The following is a 22651-nucleotide window of genomic DNA, read 5'->3' as shown; positions in this document are numbered from 1 at the left end:
TTTCGGGAAAAAATCACTACCGAGCTTTTTGGGGCGGATAACGTGAGACCATGGTTCAAAAGCCATGTGTGCAGAGAGTCCAGGGAGAGACAGAGAGATGAGGCAGCGTCCGCAATAGATGAATTTACTACATACAACACTAGGTCGTCCGCGTATTGTAGAAGGTGGCAGTCACAATTAAGGCAGGAGCCAATGTCTGCTGTATACAGGTTGTATAGTAGTGGGCTCAGAACTGAGCCTTGGGGAAGGCCCTTCCACGTCTGTCTCACCTCAAATACCTCCCCCTGCACTCTGAGCATCAAAGAGCGAGACATGAGGAGTGCGCATATACATTGTACCATCTTACCCGGAATCCTCAGCTGTTGCAATTTTTGCCTGAGAACTGGAAGAAGGACGCTGTCGTATGCGGAAGAGATGTCAAGGAAAGTGGCTACAGCAGATTCATTTTTGGAAAAGGCTGTACGGATATCAGTAACCAAAATTGCCACACTGTCCATGGTGCTAAGCCCCTTTCTAAAGCCAAACTGATGGCTCGGCAGTAAATCCCTAGACTCCACCAACCACTCAAGTCTATTTTTAATTAAATGTTCCAATATCTTGGCCAACACTGAGGACAAAGCAATTGGTCTAAGGCCATTCGGATCATCAGCAGTCTTGCCGGGCTTCAAAAGGGGAATTACTATCTGAGCTTTCCACTGTTCGGGAACCCAACCAAATTGATAACAATAATTTAATATTCCTAAAAAATACTTTTTTGCTTCAAAACCAAAATGAACTGCAAATGAGTACGGTATGCCGTCTATGCCTGGGGCGGAATCCCTAACATGACGTAACACCGCATCAAGTTCCTCCAACGAAAATGGTTCATTCATAGGATCGTCCAAAATATTTACAGACGGGAGCAGAAGTTCTGAGGAAGAAGGAACATAGGCTGGAGCAATTTTGTCGAAAAAGGATTCAGCAGTTTGTCTCGAGATAGGGGAAGAGATAGATGGGGAGCAGCCTCGCCTGAAACGATTAATGCTCTTCCAAACTGCTGAAATAGGAGTGGAAGGGGATAGAGAAGTGCAAAACTTAACCCAACCGCGACGTTTCTTCTTGCGAAGAAGCCGTCGAGATTGAGCTAACACTCGTCTGTACCGTATAAGATTGACGCTATTCATCGCATCATTGTACTGTTTTTCGGCCTCTTTTCTTTCTTTAATAACCGATGTGCATTCTTGATCCCACCACGGGGGTGACGGGATTTTATTTCTGGCACAGTTGCGCAACGGAAAGGTAGAGTCTGCGCTTGAGGTAATGGCCGAGATAAAGCCATCGTAGCAGCTCTTAGCATGGCAGTGACCAGAAGAATCTTGGAAACTTGAATTTAAATTTGGAAGCGTACTAATTTTCCCCTCCAGTAAAGATGCAAACTTCGACCAATCAGGTTTGGACAAGTTGTACTTCAATAGTGGAGGAGAAGTTTTCTCTAAATAAGTTTTATTAATTAAAGTTACAACAATGGGGAAATGGTCGCTACCATGCGTCAGAGTAGTACATTCCCAATGAATTGATGCCGCCAACTCAACTGAACAGAATGTGAGGTCTACACAACTCTTTTGCTGTCCTGGAAGGGATCTACGAGTAGGGCTACCATCATTTAAGATGCAAAGGTCTAAATCATCCAAGATTTCTACTAAACCTTCCCCAAACGAATCACAACGATTGGAGCCCCATCTAAAGTGGTGACAGTTGAAGTCACCCATGACGAGCACAGGTCCTACTATGCTATTCAAAATGTCCCTAATGGTGGTTAAAAACCTACGCTGAGGATGGGAAATATACACCGATAAAACAGTGATACCCTCAATTCTACACGCAACTATATTCATATCACCATCCAGAACCGGAAGGGACAAGGTGGAGAGGGGGACACGATTATTAACAAGGAGAGCCGACCCTCCATAGCCATCAGATCTGTCACATCTGAGAATATTAAATAGTGGTATATTAAAACTGAGACTCGGGGTGAGCCAAGTCTCAGCTACAGAGCAAGCCAGAGGCTTGAATTTGTTGAGGAGGAATATGAGGTCGTGCTTTTTATGCCACACGCTCCTCACATTCCATTGAAGGAATACTTGGCGAGGCGCCATTTCTAATATTTGATAAAAGGTTAGTTAATTGGTAGGCAACGTTGGACGGTAATTGGGTATTATTGGTGGATAGGATTGTAGATAGAAGTTTAATAAGTATATCTATTATTGAGGAAACATTACTATCAATGAATGGGTTATTCAGAGCGCAGCCATCAGGCTGTGAAGGTGCAGGGGAGTTAATAATCTGCTGATGGGCAGCTTTATCATAAGAGGGAGATAGAGGGGCATGGGTCCTTGGCTTAAGGAAAACAGTTTTGCGGTATGACTGAGTGGGGGCGGGAACTGCTTTTGCAGCATTCGCATAATTGCGAGAAGCAAGTGGGACAGATTTGCTAGCTTCAGCATATGAAAGGGACTTCTCAGCCATAACCGTCTTAATGGCCTTCTGTCTACCCAACTCCGGGCATGACTTGCTATTTGCAAAATGATTCCCTGAGCAGAGCACACAGAATGCCTCCGCCTCAGAAGTGCTGCAACCATCACCAGGGTGATCATGGCCGCACTTACTGCAGCGAGGCTTGGACCGACACACTAGTTCCACATGACCAAACCTGCAGCACTTACGGCACTGGATGGTGGGATAAACATATTGCTGAACTGGAAGGGAAGTGTAACAGCAAAAAACTCTTTGAGGCAATACTTGGCCATCAAAGGTAAGTACACATGTCTCTGTTGCCTTGAATTCAGTTACTCCATCTATAACTACTTTCCTGCTTATGCGACGAACTTTCAGGATTTCACCACAACCTGAAGGGACCTGTAAGTATTTTTGGGCTTCCTCTTCATTTAAATCTGTGGGAACACCAGTCACAACTCCCATCCTAGTTATATTAAAAGTGGGGATTGAGGCAACATAGCAGTTCTTATGTAAAATGCTGTTGATAATAAATGAGTTTGCATCCTGAGGGGATTTAAACTCTACAGACACACGGTTCCTACCAACTTTTTTAACACCATCACGGACAACGTTAGTAATATTATGTTTTTGTAGGAATATTCCGAAAGTAACAGGGTGTAGAGAGGTACCGGCGTTAGGCTGGGGCTCCAATCGAGAGACATGAACGATAAAAGGTGCCTTATCAGTAGCTGAGTACCTGCTGCGGCCAACTAGGTTCCTTTGTTGTTTGGATGGCGGGGTTGACACGCTAATGTTAGCATCATCTCCGGAGCGTTTCCTGGTATACGAGGTTGATGGGGTCTGGGAGTCCGCGATGCTGCAAGCAACATCAGCGAGTTGGGATAGCGGATAGTTGGGGGAAAGAGGAGCATATGCAGAGATGTCGGGAGGATCGGGATCGGGAGGTTTATTTTGATCCATTATGCTTATAAACAACTAGTAAGTTACCGAAATAACAGTACACCACTGGAGACAAACACAAGGACAACACACAAACACAAAACTAAGTCACAAAAGTTCACCAAAACACTTAAAACGGCTGAAAATTCTAGGCACACGTGCTAACCATAGACACTCTGTGGCGAGAAATCTATGTTGGGGTCGGCGCAACATGACATTATCTTCCATTTTCCCCTGTCACTCGTCATACTGACACTCACTCCCTTCCCATTCATGTCATCTTTCAGGCAATCCATCCATCTTTTCTTAGGTCTTCCTCTTCCTCTCCATCCATCTACATTCATACTTAGCACACACTTTGTTGCATGCGTATCGTCCCTCCGTATTTTACAGTAGTATTTTACAATGATATTTGCATTTACTTTTTTATAAAAATAAATAGGAGGGGGAAAATTAATTTATTAATATTGTTTAGGACTTTCTACAATATGACTTACGATTGCCACTGTTTAAAATATTATCGTTTTGGCCCCAAAAATTTTAAAGCGGTAAAGATAACTTTTTTACAGACATTTTTTTGGGAAGTCGGTTAAAAAGTTACTTAAAACAATCAGTGAATGTTCTGGGTTGATGGGCAAGACTTGATCCTGACTGCGAGTCCTGCGCCCGCGCACCGTTGACGCTGCGCTTTTTTCCGCACAGTCCTAAAGACTACGTTTTTAATCATACATAACTGTGGATTCTATACTAATACGCTTATAATAAAACTGGCCCAGAGCGTGGCGGGCTACGCTCAGTGTAGGGTTCCGTGGTTTCCCGAGTATAGCCGATACCTATTAGGAGGATAAATTAGATGGGTATGTTGGATGTTCAGTGGTAATTAGGAGGATAAACTAGATGGGTATGTTGGATGTTCAGTGGTAATTAGGAGGATAAACTAGATGGCTATGTTGGATGTTCAGTGGTAATTAGGAGGATAAACTAGATGGCTATGTTGGATGTTCAGTGGTAATTAGGAGGATAAACTAGATGGCTATGTTGGATGTTCAGTGGTAATTAGGAGGATAAACTAGATGGGTATGTTGGATGTTCAGTGGTAATTAGGAGGATAAACTAGATGGGTATGTTGGATGTTCAGTGGTAATTAGGAGGATAAACTAGATGGCTATGTTGGATGTTCAGTGGTAATTAGGAGGATAAACTAGATGGCTATGTTGGATGTTCAGTGGTAATTAGGAGGATAAACTAGATGGCTATGTTGGATGTTCAGTGGTAATTAGGAGGATAAACTAGATGGCTATGTTGGATGTTCAGTGGTAATTAGGAGGATAAACTAGATGGCTATGTTGGATGTTCAGTGGTAATTAGGAGGATAAACTAGATGGCTATGTTGGATGTTCAGTGGTAATTAGGAGGATAAACTAGATGGCTATGTTGGATGTTCAGTGGTAATTAGGAGGATAAACTAGATGGCTATGTTGGATGTTCAGTGGTAATTAGGAGGATAAACTAGATGGCTATGTTGGATGTTCAGTGGTAATTAGGAGGATAAACTAGATGGCTATGTTGGATGTTCAGTGGTAATTAGGAGGATAAACTAGATGGCTATGTTGGATGTTCAGTGGTAATTAGGAGGATAAACTAGATGGCTATGTTGGATGTTCAGTGGTAATTAGGAGGATAAACTAGATGGCTATGTTGGATGTTCAGTGGTAATTAGGAGGATAAACTAGATGGCTATGTTGGATGTTCAGTGGTAATTAGGAGGATAAACTAGATGGCTATGTTGGATGTTCAGTGGTAATTAGGAGGATAAACTAGATGGGTATGTTGGATGTTCAGTGGTAATTAGGAGGATAAACTAGATGGGTATGTTGGATGTTCAGTGGTAATTAGGAGGATAAACTAGATGGGTATGTTGGATGTTCAGTGGTAATTAGGAGGATAAACTAGATGGGTATGTTGGATGTTCAGTGGTAATTTTTGATTGTGTGAACCGATTTTAATAATATCTTTTTTATTAAAAAAAATATACGTTAAAGATTATAAAATGTGTACACTCATCATTATCCTCCGAGCCTTTTTCCCAACAATGTTGGGGTCGGCTTCCAGTCTAACCGGATTCAGCTGAGTACCAGTGCTTTACAAGAAGCGACTGCCCTATCTAACCACCTCAAACCGGTTACCCGGGCAACCCGATACCCCTTGGTTAGACTGGTGTCAGACTTACTCGCTTCTGACTACCCGTAACGACTGCCAAAGATGTTCAATGACAACCGGGACCTACAGTTTAACGTGCCATCCGAAACACAGCCATTGGTGTCTAAGATATACTTAGAAAGTACATACAAACTTAGAAAAGTTGCATTGGTACTTGCCTGACCTGGAACTTTGTAACTTTGAAAATGTGTACACTAATTTTTTTTTATAAATACGGTTAAATTAGAATCTTCTTCTTAGGAAAACAATATTTTTGATATTAAAAAAAAACGTTTATTATCGAGTTCAAAACAATTTTCCTAGAAAGAGTATATTAAGTTTTATATTTGGGATTTTTTTTCATATTTTCAACAAGTAGGTATGGTTCAAAAGTCAAGAGTTATTATTTCCGAAAATAATAATATTATCAAAAAGTGATAGTTGTAAGCTCTAATTCATAGGTCTATGTCCAGCAGTGGACTGCGATAGGCTGATGATGATGATGATGATGATGGACGGACGGACAGACATGGCGAGGCTCCTCGCCCGTGTTCCTCGTTTACTACGGAATCCTAAAAAGGAAACATTTTTGGTTTGTTTTCACCCTAGCTAGAGGCCCTGAAACTACTTCACTGTAGAGAAGCTCCACTATCTCTGCGTGCCGTAGGCTTATTTTGTCTGGGTAGCGAAAGAAGTTCTCCCGGGACGCTGGTGAAACTGCGGGAACCAGCTAGTATTCTGTTCATATTCATCGTCTGCCTAGTACCAGTATCTTACATGGAGAGACTGCCTATCAGTCCATCTCAACTCAATTCGATACCACTCGGTAAGACTGGTTGTCAGACTTTCTGGCTTCTGACTAGATACCCGTAACGAGTATTGGCAGATGTCAATGGTTTGTAAGTGACGTCCACTCGGGCACCAGTGAGCTCCAGTGAGCTCCAGTTGAGCTGCCATCGTGCGCCCGCGCCGACAATTACACAACTCTACGTAGGCATATTTACATTATGATAAGTTTTTTTTGTTATCGGTAACTAGGTTCGCCGACTTGCAAGTTTTTAAGTAAAATATGTTTTAAAACGTATTGAGAAGTCCAGTTCAGCACCCCGGGAGCATGTCGTCGATCTACTCTAGTGTACACGATAGCTGTAGTGAGGCAGTTTTGCAACATGATCATAATACCTCACTACACAAAGTGTGTTTTAGACAAACTGAACGATAAGAGATGTATAGATGATAAACGCGTTTGTTAGTATACAGTGTAGAGGCTGAATGTTTGTAGCGTTATTTGAGTGATGTACAATAACAAGTGCGTTTGCTATTGAACGCCTCACAGCGGCTGAATCATTGGGCACGCACACAAGCACACAGGCACGGCGCGTTATCAGGTCCGTCAAGTGCGCTGATAAGGTGACGGCGACGGGCAGCGCGCTGCTGCGAGCAGGGCGCGGCACGTCCCGCGAGTGTGCAGCAGCAGGCGGCACCAGCGGCGCGAGTATCCTCGAGGCGCATTGTTGGCTGTGGCGGGGGACGCTGGCTCGCGGCTCCGTGTCCGCGATGATTCACCGAGCGCTCACCATCAAGCCTGTATTGGGAGTGTGTGTCATTGCTGGTGACGTCACCGCACCTCTTACATGACTACATTCAGGCATGGTTGTTTGCACACATTACCAAATTAATGTTAGATGCACATACCTAGTCAACTTAGGTACCAACGCTTTAGGTATTTTGATAGTATTAGTACGATAATGCCTTCGCAAGATCGATTGATATCTCTCCTGTTACCTTCATAATGGTATAAAAACATACATACAAATGATCAAAAACAATGAAAGAGTACAATAAAATTTATATTTTGTGCACACTAAAGTCGTAGCAAATGACGACTACGAATTTCGTAGGCGTACTACGCGCTACTACGAGCTGCTACGCACAGGGTCTACGAATGACTTAGCTTTATTGAACTGCGGAAATGGTATTGTTTTCACTTGTTGTGGTTTTCATACTGTCGATCAGAAGGTAAGATCTTATTGCGGTTATGTTAAAAATATCTGTTTTGCAGCCAAGTTTCAATAGAGTTTGTAACATGCCTGCCAGAGCTGATCGGCCGACAGTCTGCTCGACTGTACTAAGTGTAGAAGTGGCGTCTACGAGGAAGTATAGTGAGGAGGCGCTTGAGTGACTGATCTGTCGGTGCTCGTTTAGCAGAAGCTTTACGTGTCACTGACGATGAAATCTGATTGGTGATGAGGTGAACGTCGAAAGTTTGATCTGTTGTATAGTGAGATGATATTTATACCGCGACGGTGTTGTGCTAGGGAGGTGATGAGCTTAGCTGGCGAGGCGAGGCGGTGGCGAGGCGCTGGCGAGGCGCTGGCGAGGCGCTGGCGAGGCGCGCGTCACGGGGTGGAGGACGTGAGGCGCTCTCCCATGATTAACATTATCGCAGGTAATTAGACCGATGATCGATGTCTCAAGTAAGCCTCTAATTGATAAGATAGCGCAACGCATTACACTTATCGATTTTTTATTGTTAAGATATGTATCGTAAATACAATAATTATTGTTTAAAGCGCACCTTCATACCTACCTCACATTATTGACATAAATTCGGGGATAAGCGAGGATTATTGCGTAGCTAGGCGTCGCCGCGGCGCCTGCGCACCGTGCACGAAGGTCACGCCACCAGCTCGCACCAACTCAGTTGTGTTTATTTCAATCAAATAATCGACCCTCAACACATAGCTACCGTCGAGACATTCTGGAGCAGTCGACTGTAGACACACGGAATGCGTACGGTGACCATCGACGAGCAATCACGGAAAGTTGATGATGCAGAGCTGTCAATAAATGTATACATCGTGATTGTTACAAATACTCACAGAGCGACGTGCGACTTACATGTGACCTACATCTACTCGTACATTTGGGACGTGGTGTTGATCAAAGTGTTTCACTGCGATACGTACTCACCTATCTATACATGTGCTTACCAACACGTTGCCTCAGTCCTGCCTCACAGATTGAATACCTTTGCCGATTAATATGTTTAGCTCAAAGTTGAGACTATGCTGTCTGCAGAGAGACACCGCATTAATGAGCGGATGAAAACTATCTCGGTTGAATGTCATGGAACTACTAACTAGTGTAGACATTTAAATCATGAATGGCGTTAACTTGTATATCTGTTTTGATTAGTTAAGTTATCAACATGATAGTCAGATAGTGCATGCGAGTCGGGAGCTGCGCCGGCTGTGTGCGTCCGGCGGCGGGCGGCGCGACTGCGCGCTCGGTGCTGAAACGTGAAAACATTCCCCCGCGGCGCGCGCGCTGCGCCAATGAGGAGGCGCGGCGGCACGCACACAGGCGCGCGCACGCACACTCGCGCGCCGCCCGCCACTGAAAGCTCGCGCTCACCTGGACGCAGACGAGCGCCGCGCGCCGCCACACTCGCGCCCCGGTCATGTGCACAGCGCCGCGCTAGCAGTCCCGCCCGCGCTCCGCACGCACCCGCAAGTGAGTACCCTTACTGTACCTGTAGCACCGCGAGGTGACCGAGCGCGACCATCACTGCTATTCACGCTTCCATTACTATAAGCAAATGTCATGCTAAAGCGGAATACATACAAGTCATCCGATCTCTATTATAGAATGTGTTATAGTCTAAAGTCATTTTAATGCCCAATCCGGAGTTAAGTGTCGAATAAACCAAATCATACACTAGCCACATTGGAATCAGAGTCTAGTGTTTGAGTGTATGTTCGAGACAAGACAAGAGGGCCTGCTAGTGCGGCATACTAGCTGCTGATGCTACTGGTGTATCTACTGATTACTGTGTAATAACCAACATACCGTCGTACATACCGTGCTCAGAAAGTGGAATGTTACCGCCAGTGCGTGTGCCTAGTAGCAGAGACAGGAGTTAGTCCTGACTAACGAAGCGTACTGAAGAGCAATAGAAACTGAGGAAATGTAATAATATATGAGCTCAGTTTCCATACCAAAATTTTCGTATTGAGTGCGTAGCTCGCCGCCGGGCCGCGCCGCCGCCGGCGCTCGCTGCTTGCCTGGGCTACACCTGAACTAAGCCGTGGCTGAGCCTACTACTGCGGAACATTCGCGTCCAGCATATACTTAGTGTTTGCTATAACTCTTCGCTGCAGTACAGGCCGGCGCACGACTGCACCGATTGCAGTACATCCGATCACTTCTCTAAAGGATACGGCACATACACATATACATGCCTCCTAATAAGCACTCCTTCTTATAAATAGTTGCACCGACAGTCACACGAGATGTATTTAAATAGATTTGTAATTCTTTTTTTGCGATTTGCGTTTAAACAATAAGATGAAATGAGATATCACAGACGTGCTCCATAAGAACTACTGCAAGCGCCTCTTCAGCTAAAAAGCAATGTAGCAATATGATATCACAATAAATAAATTATAATAGTCGTGGAACTGTTACAACTATAATGACCTCTGGATTTATTTTATATTGTTGACATCGTCAATACTCATTCACGTAAAACTAGCGTCCGCCCGCGGTCTTTCTATTTGATGTGCTTTTCCGGGAAAAAAGACTTCGATCGGCATGGGACGACGGACGGAAAAATATGTTGGTTTCAATGCAGGTTAGCTAAACCCTCAGGTTACATACGAGACGAACTACTTCGCTACTTAGCTGGTAGAGAACTCATCTTCTTACATAAAAAAAAAACACAAATTCTGTTAACATTAGGTGTGGAAAGCTTTAAATGATAATTGCGATTGATATCACTAAGTAATGGGATGATTCGACAGATTTTTATGTTTTGTGCCAGTAATAATAATAAATAGCCCGAAACACAAATGTTAGATACAGCCTATAATCACTGGGTAGGTATAAGGATAGGGTTACTTACATAAATAAAAAATCACAAAATAATTATCTTTTGTGTTTTATCTCTTCAAATTCATAGTGAATATTTATGTATTAAGTATCAGACTATTTACTACTTTATTGTATATGTTTGTAAGCAGTGTTGTTAGCAGATTTACATTTAATTGATGTTATGTCTGGGTACAACTGAAATAGCAAGGAGCCTAAAACGTCTCCTTGTGCAACGCCAATTTTATTGATCCTGTAAGGGGTCCGCGTACACTAGTGATAGAGCAAGATATACGTACGAAAATCTAGTCATATAAAAATGTAGCCACTGAAAAGAGAATACCCAAAACTCCAATATTAGTTTTCGCTAAAACAATCACCAATTAAAAACAAAAAAGGCAAAAGGTGGAAGTCTGTAATTTTATACCGGCTGTCGTGAATTGTTGGTCGTAGCTCGTCTCCGACACCGCGAGCGCCGGGTGTCCGCCGCCGCCGTCGCGAGCGTGAAGTCGCCGCGTAACATTACCAAATACATAGTCTAGCATCTAGAAGGTTGCAAACAAGGTTCAAACACAACAACTAACAATGAAGCAGTTAGTCAACGCACTCTCCTGCACTTATTGTTCGATGCTGTTGGGCGGCTCGGTTATCGTTTTCAACCGACTTCGATTACGCCGAGGTTTATAGACCGATTTATGTGATTCTTTTTTTGTTCGACGCGGAATAGCTGCCAGTTGGTCCCATAGTCATCAGGTCAGGGTCCGATGGTGGAAACCCTGAGAAAGCGAGGGCAACTAACGAAAGTTGTAGGCATACATAGGATAAAAACTTGAAACTGAGGTGTATGCCTAATAGCACTATTCAACAATGAAGGTGTGCAGCTGACCTGATGATGGAGAGCAGAAAAGGTCGAGGGAACTCGATAACTGAAAATTAAAACTACCTCGTGTTGGGCTCATATTATTTGTATTGATGAGAACTTTAGAGTTCTTCGGATAATGACAACTATTTGTGTCACTGAAAAGCTGAAAAAAAATTTTTTTTTGAACCAAAAACATTAAAAAGGCAAAAAAAAACTTATTTTAGGTGCATCGGCCTAGAAGTCGGTAGCAAAATGAACTTGGGGACATCCAATAGACACCGACTTCTAGGCCGATTAGTTATTTTTTTGGCTTTTTTGTGTTTTTGGAAGTCGGTTTTATTTTCTTGCCAAAAAGTTTTTATTCAAAACGAATTACATATTGTGACTTCCTACATATATCATCAACATTCCTGTATATACATTATTTTAATCGAATCTCAGTTTTCAATCGTGCATCCTCCTTGACCTAAATCAATACATTCGGTTATAGTTTTATTATGTGATATTTCTGCTTGCTTAATAACTTTTTTCTGGAATTGTATAAATCTGTTGTAGAATTATGTAAAAATATACCTACATTTGTTTGGAGTCGCATTAGGAAGCCGGGGCAAAATAGTTTACAGCGGTTATTTGTAAGAGTCGCCTTAATAAATTGATAGAATTCTGTCTCAGTGATTTTCTGACAAACTAAATAATAATTATAGTAATTTATATATATAATTATATAAGTTGTGTAATATTAATTATGTTCGTTACTTAATGGGCTAGAAATTTTTGTATTTATTTTTTTCCTGCGTGGCGGAACACGGCATGAACGCAGGTATTTAATTTTGTGAATCACAAATAAAGAATTTGATTTCATTTAATAAAGCTTTAAAACTTTTAATAACACTACCTATATACTACACTACATATAACACTACCTATATACTACACTACATATAACACTACCTATATACTACACTACATATAACACTACCTATATACTACACTACATATAACACTACCTATATACTACACTACATATAACTTTTTTAAATTAAATATAACCGACTTCTAAAAGCACTGAAAGGCAGCAAACATTTTCGGTGCGTCGGTCGGTAATTAAAATTTGAGGATGTAAGTAGCTATTTTTATTTTGCGACTAGACTAATGCACCAAACCGACTTTTTGATGTTTTTCAGTGTTTTTAGAAGTCGTTTTTTTTTTTTGTAAAAGTATTACTTTTTAACTTTTCAGTGACAAGTATAGTGGTCACTATGCGCATTAGTGTATTGTAAAGTTTTCGTCAATACAAATAATAATATAAGCCCAAACACGAGGAAGTCAATACATACCATAGCCGTTTTCCCGACATTGTCTCAAAAGACCTAGTGTCATCAGTCATATCATGCACTGAGTATCAAGTTTTTTACCCCATGCATGCCAGCAACTTCAGACAGTTTCCCCTTGATTTCTCAGGGTTTCATCATCAGTTCCTGGACCTGATGACAATCAGACCATTGGGGACCCTTTCAAACAAAAAAGGATTGTTCAAACCGTTTGATAAACTACGGAGATATGCCCGAACAAACATTAAAAAATGACAATATCCGAATTGAGAACCTCTTCCTTTTTAGAAAGACGTTTAAACAATGCGAATATCCGAATTGAGAACCTCTTCCTTTTTAGAAAGACGTTTAAAAACGAAGACTTCTCCATCGATTTTGATAAAATTACCAGTAATATTACTTATGTGCTGTTTATTATTGGTACTCGTAGGTTTATAATTATTTTTATCTAGGTTGCTACAAATAAGAAAGTTAAGCTTGTTACGTGACATAATGCCCGGTCTGGATTTACTTGATCTCCGCGACTGAAAACTTTGATTGGAATCAAGATTTTGCCAACAATGGGGTAACTGTCGGCCAACTGTTTAATCTGCGCCGTGCCGGTACTCTTAATCTTTCTCTTGCTTCATGCAATCCGTGCATATCAACCAGGGGAAAAATACTATTTCTTATTACTACTGTTAAGCCCCTGCAATAAGAAAGCTTATGTATTGTAGAACCGTATTGGTAATCGCCACATCGTAGTCAGCTGTGAGGTGCTTGTAGGCTAGCAGGGGGTGGATGTGCATGTGTGCACCCTCTTGTCCTCCCCGTTCTCTCCCCAAATCAAGGTGGATGAGCCCCGCTTGCGCCTGCGCACTGTGCGCACACGTACATAGGCAGCACGTTATCGCGCACCACCAACATGGCGGCCGACCTCACGCACCGCGCGCGCGCAGAAGGACCACTGCCACCATACGGCCTACATTATTCGATTCTACTCAATAATTAATGTTTTATATCAACTGGTCTTAATAAATAGCAATATTATCCGAAAAACTATCAGAAACCGATTCTGGTATTAATTCCCTCCGCACATAGAACAAAAGGATTCGGTGGACATCTCTTGTATGATTTGTAATAGCACCTGTAGGGGGTTTCATGTCTGGCTGTATATACAGAGTGGATATGCGAGCAGTTCAGCACAGCTCAGTGTTCAGGGCACTTGATGTTCGGGAACGTGACCGCGCCGCCCGTGGAGCGGCTTGACGGCCCGACGGCCTGGATATCAACTTATCGTCGTGTTATCTGTCCGTCAATCCGTATCATTATTTATCTTCAACTCATGAGATACCAAGGTTCATCTGTGTATTTCTAGAAATCCAAAATGACTAGATGTTTTATCTGTGAGTGACAGCTTGCACCGCAGTGGGCCTGCTGTGTTGCCTGAGGCGGGGCCGCGCTATGCCCTGAGTAAATGTTAGGGCGCGGTGTTTGCTCGTGACCTACCCGCAACCGTGCCGGCGACAATATTCTTCGATATAATTAAACTTCTTATCAAAATATATACTTCCTAGACGACAGTTTTTTTTTCTCATCAAGCAAGTTACGAAGGTAGTTGTGTGTTCGTTTGTAATAAATAATTTACAAAGGCCGCACAGATTTATACCTAAAAACATAGCTTACTTTTTATTGCTAGCAACTTTTCTTATACCTCAGCATATTAATGCCTAAGTATCTAGACACACGGCAGTGTGTCCGCCAAGTTCGAGCAAAAAAAAAGAGAGACACCGGCCGTGGGTTATATTACACGAACCATTTCGGGCCAAATTCGACCCCCCTGTAACTCAAAATCTATTTTATTTACGCATATCAAATTTTTAGTATCTGTTGAGACCCCCTCACTTATCTAAAATACAAAATTTCATTAATATACCTATTGTAGGTCTTGAGATATTGACGTCAGAAAATCGCTATATTTACTATACACTCACTGACTGACTGATTCACTGACTCACTCATCAAAAACCTAGACCACTTCCAATGGTCGTATTGACTTGAAATTTGGCATGGAGGTAGGTCTTTATGTCAAGGTAAAGGAAAAAATCTGAAAATGGCCAAGTTTGAGTCGGTTTCAAAATAATGAAGGTGTTTTATACCCGGTGTAAATGTATACCCCTAAGGAACTAAAACGAACTAAAATCTATATTTATATAATATACCTTCGAATGGTACAAAGGTTTGTATTTAGTCAAAGTAAAGTAAAAATCTGAAAACGGCAAAGTGTGAATCACTTTCGAAAATAACGAATGTGTAACTTTGATCCACGAACATAATAAATGATAACGTCATGTCAGTCAGTTGGTAAATCTAGTCCATTTAGTTAATCTAGTTCATTTCTTTGTAAGAAGCATAGTGCATATTTAAAAATCTAAAAGATAGTATCATCATCAGCCTATCGCAGTCCACTGCTGGACATAGGCCTCTCCAAGTGCACGCCACTGAGATCGATTTTCGGCTTCTCGCATCCAGCTCCTGCCAGCCGTCTTGCGCAAGTCATCACTCCACCGTGCCTGAGGACGTCCTACACTACGTTTGCCGAGGCGCGGTCTCCACTCTAGAACTCGTTTACCCCAACGGTTATCGGTTCTTCGGCTAATATGGCCAGCCCACTGCCACTTCAGCTTGCTGATTCGATAGGCTATGTCGATGACCTTGGTTCTCTGACGGATTACCTCATTTCTGATGCGATCCCTCAGAGAAACGCCGAGCATAGCCCTTTCCATAGCCCGCTGAGCGACTTTAAACTTGTGGACCAGCCGTACCGTCAGTGTCCACGTTTCGGCTCCGTAAGTCATGACAGGTAGGACGCACTGATTAAAGACTTTTGTCTTTAGGCACTGTGGGATCGACGATGTTAGGACTCGACGTAGCTTCCCAAATGCAGCCCAACCCAACTGAATCCTCCTATTCACCTCGTCCTCAAAGTTGTTTCTATTCTACCTAACTGCAATGTCTGCCCGAGGTATACATATTTCCGAACAACTTCGAGAACGGCGCCGTGTATCGCAATCGGTTCCGGTAGAACATGTTCATTGAACATGACCTTGGTTTTGTCCAAGTTCATCCGTAGGCCGATGCGTAGAGAAGATTCAGCCAGGTCGTTCAGCATCTGTTGTAGGTCCTGCAGCGTTTCCGCCATGATGACGATATCGTCAGCAAATCGCAAGTGAGAGATGTGTTCGCCATTGATGTTGATGCCGCGTCCTTTCCAGTTCAGCGTTTTGAACATATCCTCCATTGCATTAGTGAACAGTTTCGGGGAAATAACATCCCCTTGTCTCACTCCTCGATGCAACGGTATGGGCCTTGTTTGCTGATTCTGTACTTGGACGGACATTGTAGCGGCTTTGTAGAGACATCTCATCACTTGGATGTATCGCCAATCTACTTGACAACGCTGCAGGGACTCCAGAACAGACCAGATTTCAACCGAGTCAAAGGCCTTCTCATAGTCCACAAATGCTAGACACAGGGGCTGATTATACTCTTCGGTCTTCTGTATAATCTGCCGCACTGTGTGGATGTGGTCTATGGTGCCGTATCCGCTCCGAAACCCAGCCTGCTCCGGTGGTTGGAATTCGTCGAGTCTTCGCGCAAGTCGGTTCGTGATCACTCTTGAGAACAGCTTATATACGTGGCTTAGGAGGGAAATGGGTCGATAGTTCTTCAACTGGGTTTTGTCTCCCTTTTTGAAGAACAGGACGACAACACTCCTACTCCACGCCTCTGGAGTTCTCCCTTCAAACAGGACGGCATTAAAAAGCTTCTGGAGCTCCCCCAGTACGGGCTTACCTCCTGCTTTTAAAAGCTCTGTTGTAATGCCATCCTCGCCAGGGGCTTTTCCATTTTTGAGCTGTCTCAGAGCGATCTCGATTTCGCCACTGCTGACTTCTGGCAGGTCTTCGGTGAAATGGCGTGTTAATGTGGCTCTAGAATCCTCACTTCCGGGATCAGGTCGAGATGCATGCGATGCGTATAACCGGCCATAGAAATTTTCCACTTCCGAAAGGACTGCCGGCACCGAAGAAACGACTTCTCCACTTGTTGTGGTCAGCTTCGTCAAGTGGCTTCTTCCAAGAGATTGTACGAACACCTTTGACCCCCGATTCAGCTCAATTGCTCTTTCAATGTCAAGAGTATTGGAGCACCGGAGGTCGCGTCGTACATGCTTGTTGATCTCTTGGTTTAGAGCCCGCTTAGCTAACGAAGTGACAGGCGGGTTTTTACGTCGTTTCTTCATAAGCCCTAATGTCTCTTCCGAAAGCTTTGATTTCTTGCCTTTACGCTGCATGTTACAGAATCTCGAACCTTCCTCCCTGAGGATCCGAACCACATATTCGTGGTTCTGGTTAACGTCTGTTGTGGTTTCGATAAAGATAGTATAAATGAACCATTTCCTTAACTAACTTAATCATAAGAAAAAAATAAAATAAACAACCTTACAAAAATAAATGAAATCCCACCCAAAACAAAAATGTGAAAGACTGCCAAGTTCGATAATATGGGAATGCTTCGCCTATAAAAGAAGTGAGATCTGAATAAGTACCAAGTTCCATACACATACCTCAGTTAAAAATAGTTACTTTTAATGATGTTACTTGGCAAGTTTTAATAGAAAATTAAATACTTGATTCATTGCGTTTAGTAGGTTTATAACAAGGTATGTGAAAACTTGCCAGGTAACATCATTAAAAAGTAACTATTTTTAACTGAGGTATGTGTATGGAACTTGGTACTTATTCAGATCTCACTTATATAGGCGAAGCATTCCCATATTATCGAACTTGGCAGTCTTTCACATTTTTGTTTTGGGTGGGTTATATTATACCTAAGTATTATTTTTATTAACGATTCGGTAAATATCGATATGAATTTTAGTCATCACATACGACTGTTATTTAAAGGTAATAATCATGGAGCATTTTAAAGTCGGCGCCTGCGCACGCGCTTGTTCCCTATTAGTCGCGTGTTTCCGTCGCTCTTCCGCTAACAGAACAACTCCTTGTTTACTTAGACGTCTGCTCTCAAATAAAACACACTTTATTTGTAACCAGGTTTCTTCGAGGTACCATTAGCTCTTTTTAGGCAAGCTTATCCTCTTTACTAAAGTAGGAATAATTGTGTGGTCGCAGGCAAACATGGAGAATGTGACACAGATGGAACAGACCGACGTACACAGCTCCGCTGAGGCGCTCGAGCTCGTCAAGAGCGAGACGCGCACCGACCTCGAGCCGGCAGACGACGCCGGCGGCACGGCGGGGGCCCAGGCAGGCCCCGGCGGCCCGGCAGGCCCCGGGGGCCCCGCGGGCGACGAGCCGCCGCGCGAGCCCTCGCCGGCCGCGCACTCGCAGTCCGTTATCACGTCGCGGCGCGGCGTGCGCACCATCACGGCGGCCGGACACATCACCACGGAGCCGGGGGAGCCCGGCGACGACGGCGTCAAGCCCGAGCCGGCTGAGCCCGCGCCCGACGAGCTGCAGCAGCACTACGCCAAGCTGGAGGAGGCACGTGACCAGCAGCACTACGACGAGGAGCGCTTGCGCCTGGCGGAGCCCGACACTGCGCGCTATCTTGCCTTCAAGCCCGAGCCCTACCGCCTGCCCTCCCCCGGCTCCCGCGCTCCGCCGCAGTACGCGCGCCCCACGCGCCCTGCGCCTCCGCGCGGCCTGGCTCTGCGCTACGCCGCGCCGCACCATGTCATCGTGGCGCAGGATGGCGACGGCGACGACGCCGCACACGAAGCTTTCCTACACAAAGATAAAGAACAGCTACAGGCGTACGGCGGAAGCGAAGCTTCGCAGGCCGACGGCCGTCAGTACGCCGCGGTTCTCAGCGACCAAGCCGCTTCTTCCCTGGAGATGATCCAGACAACAGCGCTCAACAACCAGCAAGCAGTTGGTGTAGCGTATCAGCAAGTGAAGTACGAAGCCCGTGGCGAGGGAGAACCTCGGCCTACTACGTATGCCAGCCTACAGCCCGTGACGTCAGTGCACGGCGGGTACGCGTATGCGGGACAGAGCCCGCAGTACGCGGGCGGCGGGTACGGCGCGTACGCGGGCGGCAGCAAGGAGCTGCTGACGCTGTACGGCGGCGGCGCGGGCGGCGCGGGGGGCACGGGAGGAACGCGCGGGGATGAGTCGCCGCCCGGACAGCTGCTGTACCGCAGCGACCCCACGCTGTCGTCGTCGTCGCTGGCGCGCGGCGCGCACGTCGTCTATGGCTCCGTGGTGCCGCAGTCACAGGCCGTGTACGAGGCGCCTCCCAGCCCCAACTCACAGCAGGTCAGCACTCATTGCATTCCATGTATTTCATTTCCAATAATGGCAAACTATGTATTATGGCATTGGTGGATAATGTATGAGTATTCATCCAGGTGACGCTATATACCCACGGCAACACGGTGCAGTACAAAGTGGGCGGTGAACACTACCTGGGTCAGGGTAGCGGGGTTGAGTACGTGCCCGTGTCGGGCTACGAGGGAGGCCTGCTTGTAGAAGGCTACCCGGCTCCCGCTCAGGCCTGGCCCACGCACAACCTACTGCCTATCGACGATGGCTTCGATCCTAGTACGTGCCTCAGTTTACTTGTTATTTCCATATTTCCATTCAGTGTACTATCTCATAGCAAAGACAAATGAGACCTAGAACTGGCATTTAATATTGTTGGTTGTGTCAGGCATGGCGGGGATGGGCGAGGTGAAGGAGTGCGTGAACTGCGCCGCCGCCACCACGCCGCTGTGGCGTCGCGACGGCACGGGCCACTACCTGTGCAACGCGTGCGGCCTCTACACGCGCATCAACGGCGTCAACCGCCCGCCACTCAAGGGACAGAAAGCCAAACCTCAACAAGCCCTGGTAACCATAAAACTGATTTAACTTTTTACGTATTAACACGTTTAAAGAGGTTCAGTATGTTGATACGCGTGTTTGTGTGTAGCCAACTAACGGCAACCGACGCGTGGGCGTGACGTGTGCCAACTGCCGCACGTCCAACACCACGCTGTGGCGCCGCAACAACAACGGCGAGCCCGTCTGCAACGCGTGCGGCCTCTACTACAAGCTGCACAACGTGAGTACACCCGCCAGCGATACTACCCTATCTCGAGATTGTGCATCGATTACACTCGGTATGCTGATTAGACACCGCGCAGGTATCTAATAGCCGCTGCAGTCACAGTTATCAGGGAACTCCTCGGCAAATATTGGGTCAAAACACAGGGTCTCATCTAATCTCGAGAGATAAAACGCGGGGCTACCGACTGATAGAGAATTATCATCGCGCGACCACGAATATTCATAATGAGATAAATAATCTTTTATCAATTATCTCCCCGCGAGTAGATACGCTTGTTTAAAGGATGATAGGCCCGCGTGGCGGCAGATTACGAGGAGTTCCCCCGTCTGAGTGCGATTACGTGTGTGCGCAGGTGAACCGGCCGCTCAGCATGAAGAAGGACGGCATCCAGACGCGCAAGCGCAAGCCCAAGAGCATGGGCGGCGGGCACGGCGGCGTGGCGCGGCCGGGCGGCGGACCGCTGGCGGGTGAGTACGCGGCGGCGTGGCCGCGCGGCCCGCTGTGACGTCACGACTAACCGTGTGGTGTCCGCAGCGGACGCACACAAGGTGCTGCCCCCGCTGTACGCGGCGGTGGAGGGCGCGGGGGGCGCGGCAGGCGCGGGGGCGCCGCTGCTGCTGCTGCCCGCCGCGCGCCACGCTCCCGACATGTGAGTACCCGAGCCGCTCTGTTCCTGCACTGCACCGCGCTCGTCTGTCTCCGCATGACCCTCCTCCCGGCCCTGCAGTGTCGGCGGCTCGCTCGCCACACCAGTCCTCTGTTTGCACGCTCTTCTCTCAGCTTTTGATTCGAATTCCTCGTCTCGTATCTCGTGTCTAACTTGACTATCTCCATAGTAATGCATGTCGGCTTCCCGTACTCTACTGCCTATCAAATCTCTTCACTAAATCTATGCCCTACATGTAGATGAATGACAAGTATATTTCCGCATAGCCTGGCGCTGCTGGCACAGTATCCAGCAGTGTGCGGCTATCGTGATAGTCGCCACTCTCGCATGAACTGGTGAATCCGGTGACAGTTTGCTCAGTTAATTATTTCGCGACATCTGTTACAGTTATTTGCATTTGTGTTACGCTATCTCAAGGTTATGAGCAGATTCTTACTCTCAGTGAAACTTACTTACTGCGTGATATCTTATACCTGTTTACCAGTTGTTGCGACTTGTTTATCGCAGGGTCTATTTGTCGAAAACAATAAATAACCCCGCTAAGAGTCTGCTACATTGAGCAACTTTAAAGTTGGGATTCGATCACTATGTGACGTGAGTGTTGCTTGCAGGGTACCAGCGCTAGAGCGCACCGCGCCGCACTACCGGCCGCCCTAACGCGCCGCGCAGCGCTCCACTGCACCCGCACGCGGCTCCACAAGTGCCCAGTGCCACGTAAAGGTCTCCATTACCACGTCTCCATTGAACACCATGTGCATCACCGTCTTACAAAACTGCGACGTATGTTTTGGTACAAAACCGATCTCAAATAAGAAGAGGATTAATCGATCGATACGGCGCAGCGGTGCATTCTATGCTAACTAAGCTGCTCAGAATTTCTCAGGGTACTGAGTCGAATGACCAAGCTAACATGGGCATCATGGAATATCATTGCTAACCAATAACTAAGTGGGTCATAGTGTAATAGTTCTACAGTCCATGATGTTTCTGGTGTTACTTCTACCCTGATCAGACGGTACGTTTGTATCATCATTCCGTGTTATGGTGTAAGCGTACGGCTAGTTTTATAGCCGCGCAGTAAAGATAAACTATTGCATCCATGACAGTGCCTGAGATAACCCGCAAGTGCGCCCCCACCGCAACGCGAGACATCGCACCAAGTGTTCCGACGACGCTCATCACTGCGCCGACGCTTGATATTATTGAGGTCGACGTCAGAACTCGGCAAACATATCTGTCAAGCTGTGTACTAACGTTGTTGTGCCAACACCAGATACACTCGCTGGGAGCCCAAGTGGACGATCACTGCGGATATGTGACGTCACACATCTGCCTACTGGAAACTTGTACATATAGGATGACGTGTGTCGTGTGCCAGTCAGAAGACATTCAGTGGAGACTGCACGACCAGTGCATGTATCATATAGTTACGTACCTAACTAGTTAATGTATACATAGATTTAATGGACGACGAATTTACTATAATAATATATTGTTATGACTGTGAGAATGTGCCCAAGTGTTGCGTGCCCGGCTGTGTTTCTGTGTGTGTGTGTGAGTTGGTTTGTTCAGCTAATTAGGTTTACATATTTATATTTTGATAACACTGTTTGAACTGTTATAGGTAACATAAGAGTTTATGAAATAAGCGACCGAATAAAAGTCATTGTTGTCAGTAAGATTGTGTCGTTATTACCCTCACGCCTGCGCCCGCGCCGCGCTCGTCTGACACAGCTAAGCTTGTTATCATCCCTTCGAAGCCCTTTTTTTATTTCCTGTGTTAGTTTAAATATATACGAGAACGTCAACAAGCTAGAACTACGCTTGATATGGATTGATATACCTAGTTTTGTAGCGTATTGTTACTAGTTATAACCCATACCCTGTTAGACCCCTCTAACTAGCATACTTCATCGCATCAAAACGTTTTCACATACATATTTTCCGCTACAGGTAAAAGAGTAAGATTCTACTAACAAGTAGGTACTGCGCCAATAAAAATAGTTAGGAAAGTATAAATGTCACAAAAATAGGCTGACAGCGATGAGATAGCGGCGGAGTCGGTGCGATGTCGCCTGTTATCAGTAGATTATGATGTAGTCGGCACATACCTACATACAACGATATACTTGTGTACAGGCAGGCACTCGCGTGCTCTGCTCACTTCTG

The 22651-nt window shown here is 45.3% G+C and overlaps 1 protein-coding gene across 2 annotated transcripts; it reads left to right on the top strand.

The window, feature by feature from the left end:
• The first annotated feature begins 8893 nt into the window (after positions 1 to 8893).
• LOC124637836 (transcription factor GATA-4-like) lies at positions 8894 to 22161 on the top strand. 2 transcript variants are annotated; one of them, XM_047174537.1, is made up of 8 exons: positions 8894 to 9150; positions 17874 to 19022; positions 19115 to 19307; positions 19417 to 19595; positions 19678 to 19809; positions 20168 to 20282; positions 20350 to 20464; positions 21094 to 22161. In XM_047174537.1, the coding sequence occupies exons 2-8, from the start codon at positions 17880 to 17882 to the stop codon at positions 21137 to 21139; spliced, it is 1923 nt and encodes a 640-aa protein (XP_047030493.1). In that variant the 5' UTR covers positions 8894 to 9150; positions 17874 to 17879; the 3' UTR covers positions 21140 to 22161. The 2 variants fall into 2 exon arrangements, with proteins under 2 accessions (XP_047030493.1, XP_047030499.1); XM_047174543.1 differs by lacking the exon at positions 20350 to 20464.
• Positions 22162 to 22651: the final 490 nt, after the last annotated feature.

The sequence above is a fragment of the Helicoverpa zea genome, chromosome 2 (assembly GCF_022581195.2).
Source record: "Helicoverpa zea isolate HzStark_Cry1AcR chromosome 2, ilHelZeax1.1, whole genome shotgun sequence".
In the NCBI taxonomy this organism is placed as follows: domain Eukaryota; kingdom Metazoa; phylum Arthropoda; class Insecta; order Lepidoptera; family Noctuidae; genus Helicoverpa; species Helicoverpa zea.
Note: the sequence above shows the minus strand (reverse complement) of the source record. Positions and strands in the feature narration are given on the sequence as shown.

Bases quoted from the DNA above. Each gene is read 5' to 3' on its own strand.
- LOC124637836 (XM_047174537.1), top strand. From the start codon at position 17,880: ATGGAGAATGTGACACAGATGGAACAGACCGACGTACACAGCTCCGCT. The intron at 19,308-19,416 runs GTACGTGCCTCA...TGGTTGTGTCAG, and splicing joins CGACGATGGCTTCGATCCTA to GCATGGCGGGGATGGGCGAG. The intron at 19,810-20,167 runs GTGAGTACACCC...GTGTGTGCGCAG, and splicing joins TCTACTACAAGCTGCACAAC to GTGAACCGGCCGCTCAGCAT.